At 47.3% G+C, this 15316-nt stretch overlaps 2 protein-coding genes across 3 annotated transcripts in view; both read left to right on the top strand.

The window, feature by feature from the left end:
- The window catches only part of HYCC2 (hyccin PI4KA lipid kinase complex subunit 2), a 32222-nt gene extending 18676 nt beyond the window's left edge, over positions 1-13546 (top strand). The window contains exons 9-11 of one of the 2 annotated variants that reach the window (XM_060256997.1): positions 885-1044; positions 3409-3573; positions 12053-12684. In XM_060256997.1, coding sequence (XP_060112980.1) covers positions 885-1044; positions 3409-3573; positions 12053-12654 — 927 coding nt within the window. In that variant the 3' untranslated portion in view covers positions 12655-12684. Of the gene's footprint in view, positions 1-884; positions 1045-3408; positions 3574-12052 lie in introns of both variants that reach the window. The other variant, XM_060256998.1, reaches the window with a different exon arrangement.
- ORC2 (origin recognition complex subunit 2) overlaps positions 1-15316 on the top strand; it is a 67647-nt gene that overhangs the window by 8734 nt on the left and 43597 nt on the right. The window lies entirely within an intron of this gene.

Raw genomic sequence — 15316 nt, forward strand, 5'->3', positions numbered from 1 at the left:
TTTCGATCAAGTATCTTTATCAAGAGATGCACATGTAAACAACCCAAAGTTTTTTACATTAGAATTTTTTTGGACTTGTATCCAGTACTGATGTTTTTTTTTATTTTCAGTGCTTCTTTTCATGGAGCCAAGCAACCTCTATAACAGGGGTGTCAAACCTGCAGTCCAGGGGCTGAATCAGGCCCCCAAAGGGCTCCTATCAGGCCCCTGGCGACTGGCTCCCATCTGCTTCCCTCTCCCTCTCCCTTGCTTCCTTCTGCATAACAGCTTGCTTTGCCAGGCTTGCTCAATCATACAGGAGCTACAGAGCAAAGCCTCTATTTTCTCCATTGGCTGAGGCTCCTCCTTTGGGGAGGAAGGGGTGGGGAGACAGAGCCTGCTTTTCCAGGCTCTCAATCACACAGCAGAGCTACTGAGCCCAGCCTCTCTTCCTTCTATTGACTGAGGCTCTCCCACCTCGCCCAGTCCCCTGTGGAAGGAAGGAAAGAGCCAGAGCTTCCTTTGCCCAGTTCCCTGGATCCCATGGAAGAAATACAAAGAAAGCACCTTTAAGACCAATTAGTGCTAACGTTTTAAGCATGTTTTAAGTCTTTTAAAAATATATTTAATTGTGTTTGTCTGTGTCCTTTATTAAGTTTCTATCTCTGCTACCTAATCTTAAATAGGTACACACGTGGCCTGGCCCGATATGGCTCGGCCCAACCTGGCATGGCTCAGCCCAACAAGGTCTCATTCATGTCAGATCCGGCCCACACCCCTGCTCTATAACATCCACAACGCAATGGTTGCACTCATTCACCAGACTAAAAGCTAAACCGATAGCAGCAGTCTGTTTTCTTTTTTTCTCCCAGTCTCGTCTCATCCGCCTTTTGTTGTCGTGATAGGTTGCGAACGCTATGAAGAACTCCTTGCCCTTTGATGCTCCCGACGCATCCCAAGGAGGGCAGAAAGTGCTGAAGGTGGAGGTCACTCCGACAGTGCCGAGGATTTCTCGGACCGCCATCACCACCGCTTCCATCCGCCGCCACCGCTGGAGGAGAGAAGGTGAGCTCTAACCGCGTGCCGAATAGCGAATGTGGCAGAACATTCTTCCATTTCCATGGCTACAAATGGTTTTCCAGGCTTGAATCTTAAGTGTCTGTTTCTGCAATGCACACAGAGTGCTGATCATTTGCCTTGTGTTGTATGTATGAGAACCGGTAATCGTCACAACCGTGCCGTTTGGAGGGAGGTAAGTATGGCCCTTATTTTATAGCTCGGGGAAACCTTGAATGACTTGAATGGTATCCAGCAGCACACAAGTTATGCTGCGGGGCTAGAACTTAGAATTGCTGACACCTCGTCTCAATATTCGATGCTCCAGGTTGCCTCTTTAGCATCTGAAATGATTCTCTTTTGCCTTCTACAGTTCCGGTGTGTGAGAGCCAGTTTGGTGTGTTGGTTAAGTGTGCAGATTCTTACCTGGGAGAACCAGGTTTGATTCCCCCCTCCTCCAAATACACCTGCTGATGTGACCTCGGGTCAGCCACAAGTTCTCGCAAAGCTGTTCTGATCAAGAGCAGTTCTCGGAGAGTTCTCTCAGCCCTGCCTACCTCACAGGGTGTCTGTTGTGGGGAGGAGAAGGGAAAGAAGATTTGTAAGCCTCTCTGAGAGTTCTTTGGGTAGTGGAGGGCGGGGTATAAATCCAATCTGAGCCTGCTTCGGTGGGGTAGGGCGGGATATAAATCGAAATAAATAAAAAAATCTCCTCCTCTCCTCCTCTTACAATTATGCCCTCATTCTGAGTATTTCATAGTACCAGATGGCAATATGCAGGGGTCATTTCGTAGAAAAATAGGTGGCTGAGCTCATTAGCATAACTAATTAGCATACAACCCCCCCAGCCAAAAGCAACCCAATACAAGAAAGGAGAGCCCCAGGTGAGCAAGGCCTGCTTGGGCTGGCTAGAGATCCAGCCAACCCAAGTAGGCCTCACTCTCCTGGGCCGCCTCCTCCCCAGTCAAAAGGCCAGCAAGCCACCCGCCACCCAAAATCACATCAGAAGTGGAGACAGGGTGGCACAGGCTTCTCCAGGGGTTAATGAGGGCTGCTGGGGGCGTGGCAAAGCCCCTGGTGGCTGGCTGGCTGCCCGCTCGCCTAATCCAGGGATAGTTATGCAGCTGCACCTCCTATTCAATGGAAAAGGTAGGTGGGGCGGAGGAGGGAGAACCCTCAGAAAGGTTCAGGAGCTGAACTCCTGTGAGCTCCTGCTGAAACTGAGGCCTGGCAATACGTATCTAACGATGTTTCAGATTCTAAAAGCACAATGGAAAGACGAAAGCGAATTCACCTGTAAAACTATGATTTGTGCCTCAGCACTATTCCACCAAGAGGAGAAGAGTTCCCCCCAGCCCCTCCCTCTTTCAGCCTCTGATGGCCCCAGAGTTATTTCCTGCGGGAAGGGGATTCTTGGTAATGGCTGCTCCTCCGCATGGATCGGGGGGGGGGGGCGGGGCTGCACAGTGAGGTGTGGAATTGGGAGGAAGGATGCAACCGTATGAATCGTGGGTTTTATTAACAAAATTTCCCAGACACTTTCACTCTATCTAAATTTAAAACTTCATATAATACATACTTGTCTAGTACCCTATTAAGATTCTTAACTGAAATAGGGAAGGCCTATTATAATATACCCAGGGCCAGCCCTAGACTGTCTGGCACCCTAGGCAAGGCTAACTTTGGATGCCCCCCCTCTGCACTGATGATGTCACTGAATCACATGGGAGGGGCACCCAGTTTGGCACCCCCAGAAGGCTGGCGCCCTAGGCAATCACCTAGTTTTGCAGGCCCTGAATATACCTATATCAACTTAAGGAACTTTTTTCACTCTTCATTACGTGCTGCATTCTAACTAAGGCTTTGGTGTGATATTCAGTTGTTGTCAACAGAATAATAAAGAAAAATGTGAACACGGTAATTTTTCAGTCTCTCGAACAACATAATGATTAAGATCCTTCCCTTTTCATGAGTAGCGTTTCATTAAAGCATAAAATTGAAATTCTAAATATGTAGCTGTTCCTTCTTAAGCATTTTCTTCGATACTAAAGTTGTACAAAAAAAAAAAACCTTTCCCCCCCCCTCTTCATTCCTCTCTGGCTGCCTAACCCTAAAAACGAGTACTACCATTTTGCAAATCCTTGGTCATATGTGTCCTTATTGCTGAATTGTTGTGTGCTAGTCTCTTTGTATACTCTGCAGCATATCTCCTTATTCATGTGGCGTGCCGCTGATGTCCTTGCCTAGCAACATGTGCCAATGATGTTCTTGTGTGTTTCAGTGTCCTGTGTAAAAGATTTCCCTGACCCGGGGTTGGGATGTTCAGGAAAAAAAGAGTAGACAAGCACTAAAATATTATATGTTGAATCCCAGATGGCTTTGACTTCTCAAATGATGACTTGAGCATTCCCGGATCCCCGGTCCTTCCCGGTTCCAAAGACCTGGGGATCAAACGCAAGCAAGAGGGGGACATGCTGGCACTCCGGACCCCTGAGCATGGCTCACGGGAGCCCAACTTGGCAGCCGCCACCGCAGAGGGTAGGACAGAGATGAGGAAGCGGAAGTCAGTAAGGCTGGGGGGAGGAGCTTAGCTGCTCGTTCCCGATCAGAATTCCTTTCCGTTCTCAAATGTTTCTGCTATCCCAGAGTGTATTGTTTGTTGCCTGTGATGCGCATTCTCCTGCCTCTCTCTCTAGGAGTTCCTTTGTGTGATCTGGAGGAATTCTGAGCCAGTGTTAAGACACTTCGCTCGGCACAGTTAAAATCTGTTTGACTTTGGGACAGTTTGGGAAAGCCCTATTCCTGAGCGTGTTCATGTGAAACAGAGGACTCCCCAAATCGAACACGCTGAGATCATTTTTTGAAAAATGGGAATCCGTTTAGAGAGTATGAGAACTATTTTTGCAAGGGGGGGGGGGAATCCCTGCCAAACTTTTAGAAATCTATTTATTCACCAGCTTTCTAATTCATGGAAATAATTTTTCATCCCATGAGACTCATGGGAGCGGACTGTCTCTTAACAGTTCAGCCGTTTCTTAAAACGATTCAGCGGCAGAGATACTCTGGTCTTGAGACTGTGGCTACGACAACCAGGCTGCCCTAATAGAAGCAGCCAGACTTGGAGGGGAAATTCCTACAGCCTTATACAGTGGTATTCTTCAGGTTGTTCTTTTATTTATGTCACTTAACTTTTCCTCTTTACCGAGAGGTTTGTCTTTTCAAGGCGCAGCACGTGTCATCAGGATACAGTCCCCCTGATGCTGGTGGAGGGATCTTTTAATTTCTGTAAAATGATACGGAATTTTTACTGTTACTTGCATCTCCCCTAAGCTACTCCTGCAACCTTTTTTGCCCCTTTTCTTGGCGCTGTGTTCCAGCCTCGCTAACTGCTCCTGTTATCCCTTTTAACAACCAAGGACTTGACAGTTCTTTCCTGCACGAGCTTCACAAATCGCCCAGAGGAAGATTTAACATCCCGGGTTCCTTCTAGTGTGAATGTGCAGTACATGTGAGCTGATGGTTGGGTGGGCGGGGAGGAGTCAAGATGTCAGGCGCTAGAGCAGGGGTCCTCAAACTACGGCCCGCGGGCCAGATGCGGCCCGCTGAGGACGTTTATGCAGCCCACCAGGTTATGGCAAAATCAGACTGGAAGTGACGTTCGACCTAAACTCGCGTTAGCAACGCACACTTCCGGCACTGGGCTGAGGCAGCGGAGACAGAGTGTGAGGTGATACTGAGGTGAGGTGAGTTCCCAGGCCGGGGTGTGTGGTGTGGGGAAGGGAGAGAGATGCAGAAGACGGAGAACTGACGGCCCACGGCCTTGTACAGTAACGGCAGTCCGGCCCTCCAACAGTCTGAGGGACAGTGAACTGGCCCCCTATTTTAAAAGTTTGAGGACCCCTGCGCTAGAGGGAAATCATGCTGAAAACATTAAGCCATCTTAGAATTTGCGACAGAGGAGGGGTGGCCAGACTGTGGCTTGAGAGCCACATGCAGCTCTTTCATGCATGTTATGTGGCTCTCAAAGCCTCCACCGCCCCATCAGCCGGCTTGGAGAAGGCATTTGTCTCTTTAAATTGCTTCTCCAAACCAAGCCAGCCGTTGTCTTGGAGAATGCATTTAAAGTTGAAGTTGCTTTCTTTCCAACCCTCCCTCCCTTTCCTTCCTTCCTTCCTTCCTTCCTTCCTTCCTTCCTTCCTTCCTTCCTTCCTTCCTTCCTTCCTTCCTTCCTTCCTTCCTTCCTTCCTTCCTTCCTTCCTTCCTTCCTTCCTTCCTTCCTTCCCTCCCTCCCTTCCCCTCCTCTTCTCCCTTCCTCTCCTCCCTTTCCTTCCCTTCCTCTCCTTTCCTCCCTTCCTCTCCTCCTCCTCCTCCCTCCCCTCCTCGCCTCCCTTTGTCTCCTCCCCCTCCTCTCCTCCCTTCCCCTCCTCCCTTCCTCTCCTTCCCCTCTTCTCCTCCCTTCCCTTCCCCTCCTCTCCTCCCTTCCTCTCCTTCCCTTCCCCTCCTCCCTTCCCCTCCTCTCCTCCCTTCCTTCCTTCCCTCCCTCCCTCATCTGATGTTTATTCTGTGCAGCTCTTACATGAAGCAAGTTTGGCCACCCCAGAGACAGAGCATGCTGAGTACCCAAGAGCCTCAATGTCAGCTCTTCCCTCCCTCTTGTCCCATCTTGTCTTATTTTATTGTACTAACTAAAGCCTGCATGTGCATGACCAGAAGGATGCCAAGAAAGTCCTCACTTTTGCTGAGGATCTTCTTTTAAAAATAAAAAAAATGGTTTGCCGAGGATGTGCTGCCGCTCCCTGCCCTTGAACACTTTGAAACGGGGCAGTTATCATTTTAAAAATTCCATCTAGGTTTTGTTGCGGAGCGTGTATCATCTCGTCATGGATGTTGGACAGATGGAAGTGAATAATGCTAAACTGTGGTTCCAACAATAGAAAATCCAAAGACTTAACTCAGGATGCAGACTTCTCAGTGGGATGCTGTTCTGGAACAAAAAGAGGTCTGAGTGGGTTTGGGCTCGATCGCAAACAGAGCATGTTCCCAGATTTGGCGCACAGGGCTTTTTTTTGTAACAGGAACTTCTTTGCATATTAGGCCACACCTCTCTGACGTAGCCAATCCTCCAAGAGTTTACAGTAGGCCCTGTACGAAGAGCCCTGTAAGCTCTTGGAGAATTGGCTACATCAGCGGGGATGTGGCCTAATATGCAAAGGAGTTCCTGCTCCCAAAAAAGCCCCATTGGCATGTATTGCGTATTGATGACCAAAATTGGTGCTGGCCTTACAGAAAACTGAATTGGTAATTACTTCTGATATGTCATGTAATGTAAAAATGGAACAAAATGATATTTCATAGATGCACCTTTTTAATATTCAGGTTTTAAAAATTATTCTTACCGTTACATCACACTTATATCCCACCCTCCCCATAGATGGGCTCAGGGCAGGTAACATCATATAGACATAGTATACAGTTTAGAACAGGGGTGTCAAACATGTGGCATGGGGGCCAGATCAGGTCCTTGGAGGGCTCCTATCAGGCCCCCAAGCATCTGGTTCCTTCGCCCTCTCTCTTGCTTCCTTCTTCATAACAGCTTGCTTTGCAAGGCTTGGTCAATTGCACAGGAGCTACAAAGCAAAGACTGTATTCTCCATTGGCTGAGGCGCTTCTCTTGGGCAGGAAGGGGGGGAGGAAGAGCTTGCTTTGCCAGGCTCTCTCAATTGCACAGCAGAGCTATTGAGACAAGCCTCTCTTCCTTCTATTAGCTTAAGGCTCTTCCTCCTCCTGGCCCCCTGGGGAAGGAAAGAAAGAGCCAGAGCTTCCTTTGCCCAGTTCCCTGGATCCCATGGGAGAGATACAAAGAAAGCACCTTTAAGACCAACGAGTGTTAATGTTTTAAGCATGTTGTGTTTTAATTTTTTTTAAAAAACCTCAAAACTTTAATTGTGTTTTTCTGTGTGCTTTATAAAGTTTATATCTCTGCTGCCTCATCTTAAATAGGTACACACATGGCCCAGCCCGACATGGCCCTGCCCAACAAGGCCTCATTTATGTCAGATCTGGGCCTCATAACAAATGTGTTCGACATCCCTGGTTTCGAATATTCATAATTTAAATACAATAAATATAAAATGCAGGGGGAAACCAATCATATATTACACAATCAACGGCCTCAGGGGGTGAATCTCTAAAACCTAAACTGCGTGATAAGCAGGAGGGGGGGCGGATGGGGAACAGGAGAGAGAAAATACACGTGATGATGAAGAATTACAGATATTTGCAAGACAAGTTAAAAGTTCTTTGGGTTGGATCCAGAATGTCATCTACAGAGCTCTGCCAATGGAAGAGAAATTTCCCAGTTATCCGCTTCCGCTGAAGCCTATTGGTGTGCTCAGGATTCTACTCTGGAGGCTGCAGGGTGGTGGGGAGGATCCAAAAAAGCAGTGTTAAAAGAATGTTCATGCAGTGAGTTGGGTACTGTCTCCCTCTCCAGTCAATGGACCTGTTTTCTGGCAGAAAACAACCTTTCGATCCAACCCCATGGTATTGATATAGTATTAACTTACCGACAGGGCCAGTGCTAGGGTTTTTGGTGCCCTAGGTGAGCTGCCCACTAGTGCCCCCCCTGAAATTAAAAAAAACACGGAATTGTAGGAGAAATGAAGAAACTTGAAACTATTTACATTTTTAATTTACATTTTTTTAATTTTATTTTTTTAAAAAAACAAAAAAAAACCCTGTGAGATTAAGCAATAAAAATGGTGAGAATACTACTTGATCCGTTTAGCTGGAGGTGCCAGGGACAAGACCTTCACATGGCCATTTCTGCTTGAGCCTTTTAGCTGGAGGTGTCAGGGACAAGACCTTCACATGGCCATTTCTGCTTGAGCCTTTTAGCTGGAGGTGTCAGGGACAAGACCTTCACATGGCCATTTCTGCTTGAGCCTTTTAGCTGGAGGTGCCAGGGACAAGACCTTCACATGGCCATTTCTGCTTGAGCCTTTTAGCTGGAGGTGTCAGGGACAAGACCTTCACATGGCCATTTCTGCTTGAGCCTTTTAGCTGGAGGTGTCAGGGACAAGACCTTCACATGGCCATTTCTGCTTGAGCCTTTTAGCTGGAGGTGCCAGGGACAAGACCTTCACATGGCCATTTCTGCTTCAGCCTTTTAGCTGGAGGTGCCAGGGACAAGACCTTCACATGGCCATTTCTGCTTGAGCCTTTTAGCTGGAGGTGTCAGGGACAAGACCTTCACAGGGCCATTTCTGCTTGAGCCTTTTAGCTGGAGGTGCCAGGGACAAGACCTTCACATGGCCATTTCTGCTTGAGCCTTTTAGCTGGAGGTGCCAGGGACAAGACCTTCACATGGCCATTTCTGCTTCAGCCTTTTAGCTGGAGGTGTCAGGGACAAGACCTTCACATGGCCATTTCTGCTTGATCCTTTTAGCTGGAGGTGTCAGGGACAAGACCTTCACATGGCCATTTCTGCTTGAGCCTTTTAGCTGGAGGTGCCAGGGACAAGACCTTCACATGGCCATTTCTGCTTAAACCTTTTAGCTGGAGGTGCCAGGGACAAGACCTTCACATGGCCATTTCTGCTTGAGCCTTTTAGCTGGAGGTGCCAGGGACAAGACCTTCACATGGCCATTTCTGCTTGAGCCTTTTAGCTGGAGGTGCCAGGGACAAGACCTTCACATGGCCATTTCTGCTTCAGCCTTTTAGCTGGAGGTGCCAGGGACAAGACCTTCACATGGCCATTTCTGCTTGAGCCTTTTAGCTGGAAGTACCAGGGACAAGACCTTCACATGGCCATTTCTGCTTGATCCTTTTAGCTGGAGGTGCCAGGGACAAGACCTTCACATGGCCATTTCTGCTTGATCCTTTTAGCTGGAGGTGCCAGGGACAAGACCTTCACATGGCCATTTCTGCTTGATCCTTTTAGCTGGAGGTGCCAGGGACAAGACCTTCACATGGCCATTTTTGCTTCAGCCTTTTAGCTGGAGGTGCCAGGGACAAGACCTTCACATGGCCATTTCTGCTTGAGCCTTTTAGCTGGAGGTGCCAGGGACAAGACCTTCACATGGCCATTTCTGCTTCAGCCTTTTAGCTGGAGGTGCCAGGGACAAGACCTTCACATGGCCATTTCTGCTTGATCCTTTTAGCTGGAGGTGCCAGAGACAAGACCTTCACATGGCCATTTCTGCTTGATCCTTTTAGCTGGAGGTGCCAGGGACAAGACCTTCACATGGCCATTTCTGCTTGAGCCTTTTAGCTGGAGGTTCCAGGGACAAGACCTTGTGCATGCGAGAAAGATGCTCTACCATTGAGCTATGGCTCTGACCCCATGGCTCTGTTAAAGTAAAGCATGAAGGATGAGGAAGCATACAACTTCAACAGGAGCCAATTTTTAGAAACTGTAATTGGCTCTTCTTCGGCTTTTACAATTGGTTAATTTATCCCTGCTGAGCTCCAAGGAGCGCAGCACCATCCGCTTTTGCATTTCCTAGGTCTGTAACAGACCCGGGGAACGCAAAACCAGCTGGGCAGCATCTGCACTTTATGCAGCCTGCTTTTCATTGGGGAAGGCAGGCTCCAAGGAGAACGCACGCTGCATGTGAGGAGAGGGGGCTTCTCTTGGTGCCCCCTAGGCCAGGTGGCACTCTAAGCAGCCGCCTACTCCCACCCACCGGCCTTGCTATGAGTTAGCAAGGAGAGGATTGTCAGAAGGGTATGTTTTAAAAAGAGTGTGGTGATTTCCTTCAACTACTGGGCAGGGCCAGTAGCCTTGTAGCACGTATAATTCATGGTTACTGGACTAAAAGTTTAATCAAACTAGAAACCAAAAGAGCCCCCCCCTCCCCCCGGTCATTTTAGTTTGAAAAAGGTATAGTTGATATTTGTGGTTTAGTGTTCTGATTCTATCCTTGATTTATTGGATATGTCTATGTCCTGCCTTTCTGCCATTGCATTCAAAGAAGTTTACAGTTCAAAGTTAACACTCACAGTACATTGATGCGCCAAACACAGAATGGAAGAGAAAGAACCACAGCAGGTGTTTTTCTGGCTATGGCATTTCAGGTGCTAAAATTGCTACTTTGGGGGGGGGGGTGGATAGTGAGGAGAACACCTTATGCCCCTTATGGTCTGATCAGGGACAGAGATTGAGTAAGAAAGGTGGATATGAATAAACAGAAAGGCGTGTGTGTGTTTTAGTACGCGCTTAGCGAAGCGCAGCTGCTTCAAAGCTTCACTCAAGAGTGTTTGGCATCTGGCTCGAAAGGTACCACCTTGCACGTTGTCGGGTTTTTTTTTTCCTTTCTCACCTGAGCACTTTTGAGCTGCCTGGACCTCTGCATGGTAATAGCATCCCGAAAAGCTCACGCCAAGCCTCTCTGACTCCCCGTCCGAAGGACTTTCCAGCAGCATTTGGTTCTCCAGTATATTTGCTTCAGGTCCGCCGTCCTGCCAGTCCCTTACCATTTCTCCTCGAGTCCTTTGCAAGCCGTGATGCCTTGATTTCTTCGTGGAGGGAGCTTGCCTGTGTGGTTCAGAGGCCTCTCTCTTCATGCCAGCTGTGCGGGGCGGGGGGGGGGGGGTGCCATCAGCTGCTCAGCCAAGCGCATTGTCATCTAGCTTTGCATGGTGAACTAAATTTGAAAGCTGTATCTGATGGGGAAAAGGGGTGCTTTTGCTTTCAGGGTGTTCTGTTCTAGGTACGTATGAAATGGCTTTTCTCCCTCCTTTTCCATTCTTGAAGAATACCATGTGCACAGTGGCTTATTTTTAAAATGTCTCCTTCGACGCGTTGGGAAGTATTGTATGACAGTGTGTAAGAAGACAGTGTTTCTGAAGTATTCTTTTGGTCTGCGGGACAATATTACGATTTGCTAAAGCTGAAATCGACAGATTTGTTCCGCAGAAAACATACAAGCAAACGACACCTCGAGGGTTTAAAATCTCTAGTCCCTCCCTTCTCTGAGTATTTGGTTTATGTCTAAAAGAAAAGCCTGCAGTATTTAAATCTTTTTGAGGAGGTGGGAGGGGGAATGAAGAATGTAAAAAAGAGTGTACGTGGGTTGGGGGCGGAGTACATTAGATTAAGAAAGCCTTATTAGTATTTTAGTGGTTAACATTATAGTAGTGCTGTGTGGACAGCATCGACCATGGAAGGCTGCTTCCCATAACATTGTAATGTTACGAGACCCAGTCCCATTTTTTACACTGTTACATGGGAAGGGTTTTAGAAATGCCGATTATGCTAGTTCCCCAAAATCGCATTAATTAAGATGCTGTTAATTCCACATCGTGATTTTAATGCTTGAAAACCTGTGTTGATATACAGACCATTACTGTGCATTTCTTGGTGGTCTTGGCTTGGAAATTAGCCACAGGGTTGGGACTATCCTATTCCTGTACCGAGTGACTTTCTGAAGTGACTTTGGCTTTTGCTACTTTTGGAAGCTTCTTTCTGGGGAGCGTTAAGTCGCTCTGATCCGAAATCATAACACAGAAGGATGAATACATATCATTGGTTTGAGGAGAAGGGTAGATTCTGCAAAGGGGTTCTTGGAACCTTGCTGTAGTGCTATCAGCTTCCCTTCTATGCCTTCATCCTCCGTGATCTGTGCAATTAATGTAAGAAACAATCACGAAAGGTTTATAACAGAGATAGGAAATACTGAATAAAGCAGCTCTTCCTCTGTGCTAGCAGAATGTCAGTTATTGGTTCAATATTACTTGGCCAGTAGCTACCTAGTAGTTAAGCAGCCTTCTATTTTTATATAAATCAGTAAACTCTGTCAAATATCTAGATTGGGGCTCTTCTAAAAGAATTTTCTTGCGCTTGAAAGCCTTTTAGTAAAACACTGAAAGCTGTTCAGGTTTTTAATACAATTCAGAAAACACTAAATAGTAAAGCAGTGTTCTAGGTGCCGTCTTGTAAACTTCTTAAACCTGCAACAAAACAGGTTAGTTTCTCAGCCTGTTTTTGTTTTTGTTTTTTAATCCTGGGTTTTAGATGCTGACGGGATCAACGGAAGAGAAGAATCTGTGAACCTGAATGATGCCGACGAAGGATTTTCATCCGGGGCATCACTGAGCAGCCAACCTGTCGGTACCAAACCCCTTTCCTCTGCGTCCCAGAGGGGCAGCTTGCGGAAAGGAGGGAGCGGCCGGGCGGCCAAGGAAAAAGAAATCTTCTTGGCCGCCAAATCCAGTGAGAGCCCTCGAGAGTCAGTGCGCAAGCAGTATCTCCACCAGTCGATTGACCTGGGCCCGGACGCGATCGAAATGACTTCGACGAAGAAGCACCTGAGCCTACCCGCCGGACAGGTGGTGTCGAAAGCCAACAGCGTCAGCCTGATCCGGACCGCCAGCGCTTCCTCCACTAAATCGTTTGACTACGTGAACGGCGGCCAAGCAGGTTCCAGCGTTGGCCTAGGCAGCGAGGGTGTTAGTAACTTGGCGGCTGGGAACACCAATAGGTTTTCGACCATCAGTCTACAGGAGGACCGCTTAGGCCAAGCGGGGAATGGGAAAGATGTTCTCTCACCAGGAGCTCCTCTCACCAAGCAATCCCGATCCCCGAGTTTCAATATGCAATTGATATCCCAAGTTTAGCTTTGTTGTCCCGCCTTTCCCGCCCCCCTTTCCCCTCCAGTTCCTTTTTGAGCGTCGACAGCAGCTATCGTCCTAATATGGTGGGGGGGAAGAAAACCCTGGCTTTTTGTGATCTCGTTCAGATTCATTTTAGATACCATATTATATTTTGTACTGAAACAGCAATAAAACCTCATGTTCTGGTCCCCCATTCCCCCCCTCCCTTTCCTGCCCCTCCACCCCCCCATGTGATTGTGAAGCAGTATAAGATGTACTTATATGCCTTTTCCACGCCTTCCTTTCTCCTTGGGTGATGTGCAATCCATTGTAGGCCGATCAGTCCCATTTCAACACTGTGAGTCTTGAGAAGATCAGAGGAAATGGTGAATGTGATCCCTATGGAAAAAAGAAATGAAGCTTTTTTGGCTTTTTTTCCTGAGAAATAGAAACGGGTTAGTTCTCCTCCCCGCCCTCAATCTGCAGTTCTGCAAAGACTACCGGATTGTGACTTTTTTTCCTCTCCTTTTGTTTCTTGGAACCGGGAGTGCCTCAGAGATCATACAGGACTTCTGGACTCTGAGTTCGCAAAGACAGTTCCGAGGGAGGGGGGAAAGGCTGCCGTGGCTCCCGGCAGCTGTCGAAATGCACTTTGTCACTGAGACGAGAGTAGTCAGTCCTCCTCTTCCTCCTCTTCTGCCATTCTCCGCTTTTCCCAAACTTTTTGAAGTTCAGCAACTGCAACATGCATGTTACCAAGTCGTTGCCCCTCCTCCTCAGAAAGAGCGGACTGTAAGTAGACAGTGTAGGTTACAAGGCACTTTTAATGGCGTTGTAGCCATATGTCATGTTACATGTCTTCCCCCTTCTCCTCCAGGACACAGGGTTGTTTGTGCATATATACACTAGGACTTTGGGGGGGGGGGGAATTAGGTTTAAAAAAACAGAGCAATGGAAAAGGGGCACCGGGTTTTCCCATGCTGCTCAATTACTGCTCCTTTTTTAAAAAAAAACCCCTTATTTTTGTAAGCTGGTGATCTTCGGACTGAACAAAGACAGCGGCAGGCTAAATGAAGTTTTCTTCAGGGTCTTTGCAAGGCATGTGACTAAATTGCGGTTGTAGTCAAGACGGTGGATTTGCCAGCAAGGATGCGCCAGGGAACAGAGGCAATAGTTTTTGGGAAACGCCGAAGCATCTGTGTTCCCTTAAAACGCATGTCCAAATGATGAGTGTGTTGTTGGCAGCCTTCTGTCCCGGAACACAGGGCTCTTTTTCTGTCAGGAGCTTCTTTGCATATTAGGCCACGCCCCCCTGATGTAGCCAATCCTCCAAGAGCTTCAAGGGCTCTTTGCACAGGGCCTACTGTAAGCTCCAGGAGGATTGGCTACATCTGGGGCCGTGGCTTAATATGCAGAGGAGCTCCTGCTAGAAAAAGAGCCCTGTCTGGAAGGATAAGAGTACATTGCCTACCTTTTGACTAATCCAGTGCATTGTGACCATTTCACTCAGCTAGTAGTCTGTTCATTCCCAACCCTTGAAGATCTGAGAACTCGTGCCGCTGGATCTACTCTTGAGTGCACGTGGGTAATATTTGGCACCAATGCTGTAGATCACTGCTTTAAACTGTGTTTCTTATTCCAAAGGGACACGTCAATCATGTTTGGGCCTGTCTCGTATACCTAAAAGAAAAAAAAGAGGCAATGTGTTTTCATTATTTCAGCCCTCGCTATACACTGAACTGGAATGTTACAGGTTATTTATTAATCTACGGTATAAATGGAAATTAGATTTTTTTTTTCCTCCACTGGCAGTTTGGGTTTATTACAATGGACGAGGGAGGTTTGCAGTAGTAAAAATATAATAAGCTATTTTCAGGCGGATTAGACTGTGTCGCTCAGAACTATGAAGTGCCATTATTCTGGGAGTGAATAGTTGAAACCGTTTTTTTAAATGTATCTATCTGCTTCCTGTTTTTCTGCTCCCATTTTCCTCACTGGCTCTCTAGCTCGGAGCTGGACATCTTGAAGAGGAAATCGAGCTAAGCACACGGTGACTTCTTTTAGCAGAGATATTATAACAGTTGCTCTGGAAAAGCCCTCACTGAAACAAAACTGTTAGCAAAATTAAACTACTAAAATGCCATATAATAGAAATTCAGGAAAGCTAACCTATGAATTACGAATTATTTGCAAATCAATATGTACATGTTATTTTAGCTTTTCTGAGCCTCACTTCTTGGCTTTGACTTAATTACTGAAAGGTGATGCTGAGAAGGTGCTTCAGAAAATGCTTCTTTTTGTTGAATGGGGATGGGCACCTTTTGCTTTCTAGGGCCTTGGCTGGATTTGTGGTTCTGCAGAAATGCTTTCCTTCTATAAGCAGTAGAAAGTATGGCAAGGACGTAGAAGGCCGCAAGATTTGTTCCGCCTGCCTGAGGTGGGTTGGGTTGGTGTGTTTTTCAAACCATGCCACATAGCAAACAGCTTTTGGACCTGAAGATGCTTCCAAAAGCAAGTCGGTGGTTACATGACACCATCATGTTGGGGTGGGGTGAGATCATACATTCAAAGAGGCGAAAATTCATCTGCGCATGCCCGGAATAGCTTTTTGGATCATGGCTTGCGTTCTGAATAGGTGAAACCCCAAAAAAGGAATATTGGTCAAAAGGGGAAGTGGGGGGGGGGG

This window comes from Heteronotia binoei, chromosome 16 (genome assembly GCF_032191835.1).
Source record: "Heteronotia binoei isolate CCM8104 ecotype False Entrance Well chromosome 16, APGP_CSIRO_Hbin_v1, whole genome shotgun sequence".
In the NCBI taxonomy this organism is placed as follows: Eukaryota; Metazoa; Chordata; class Lepidosauria; order Squamata; family Gekkonidae; genus Heteronotia; species Heteronotia binoei.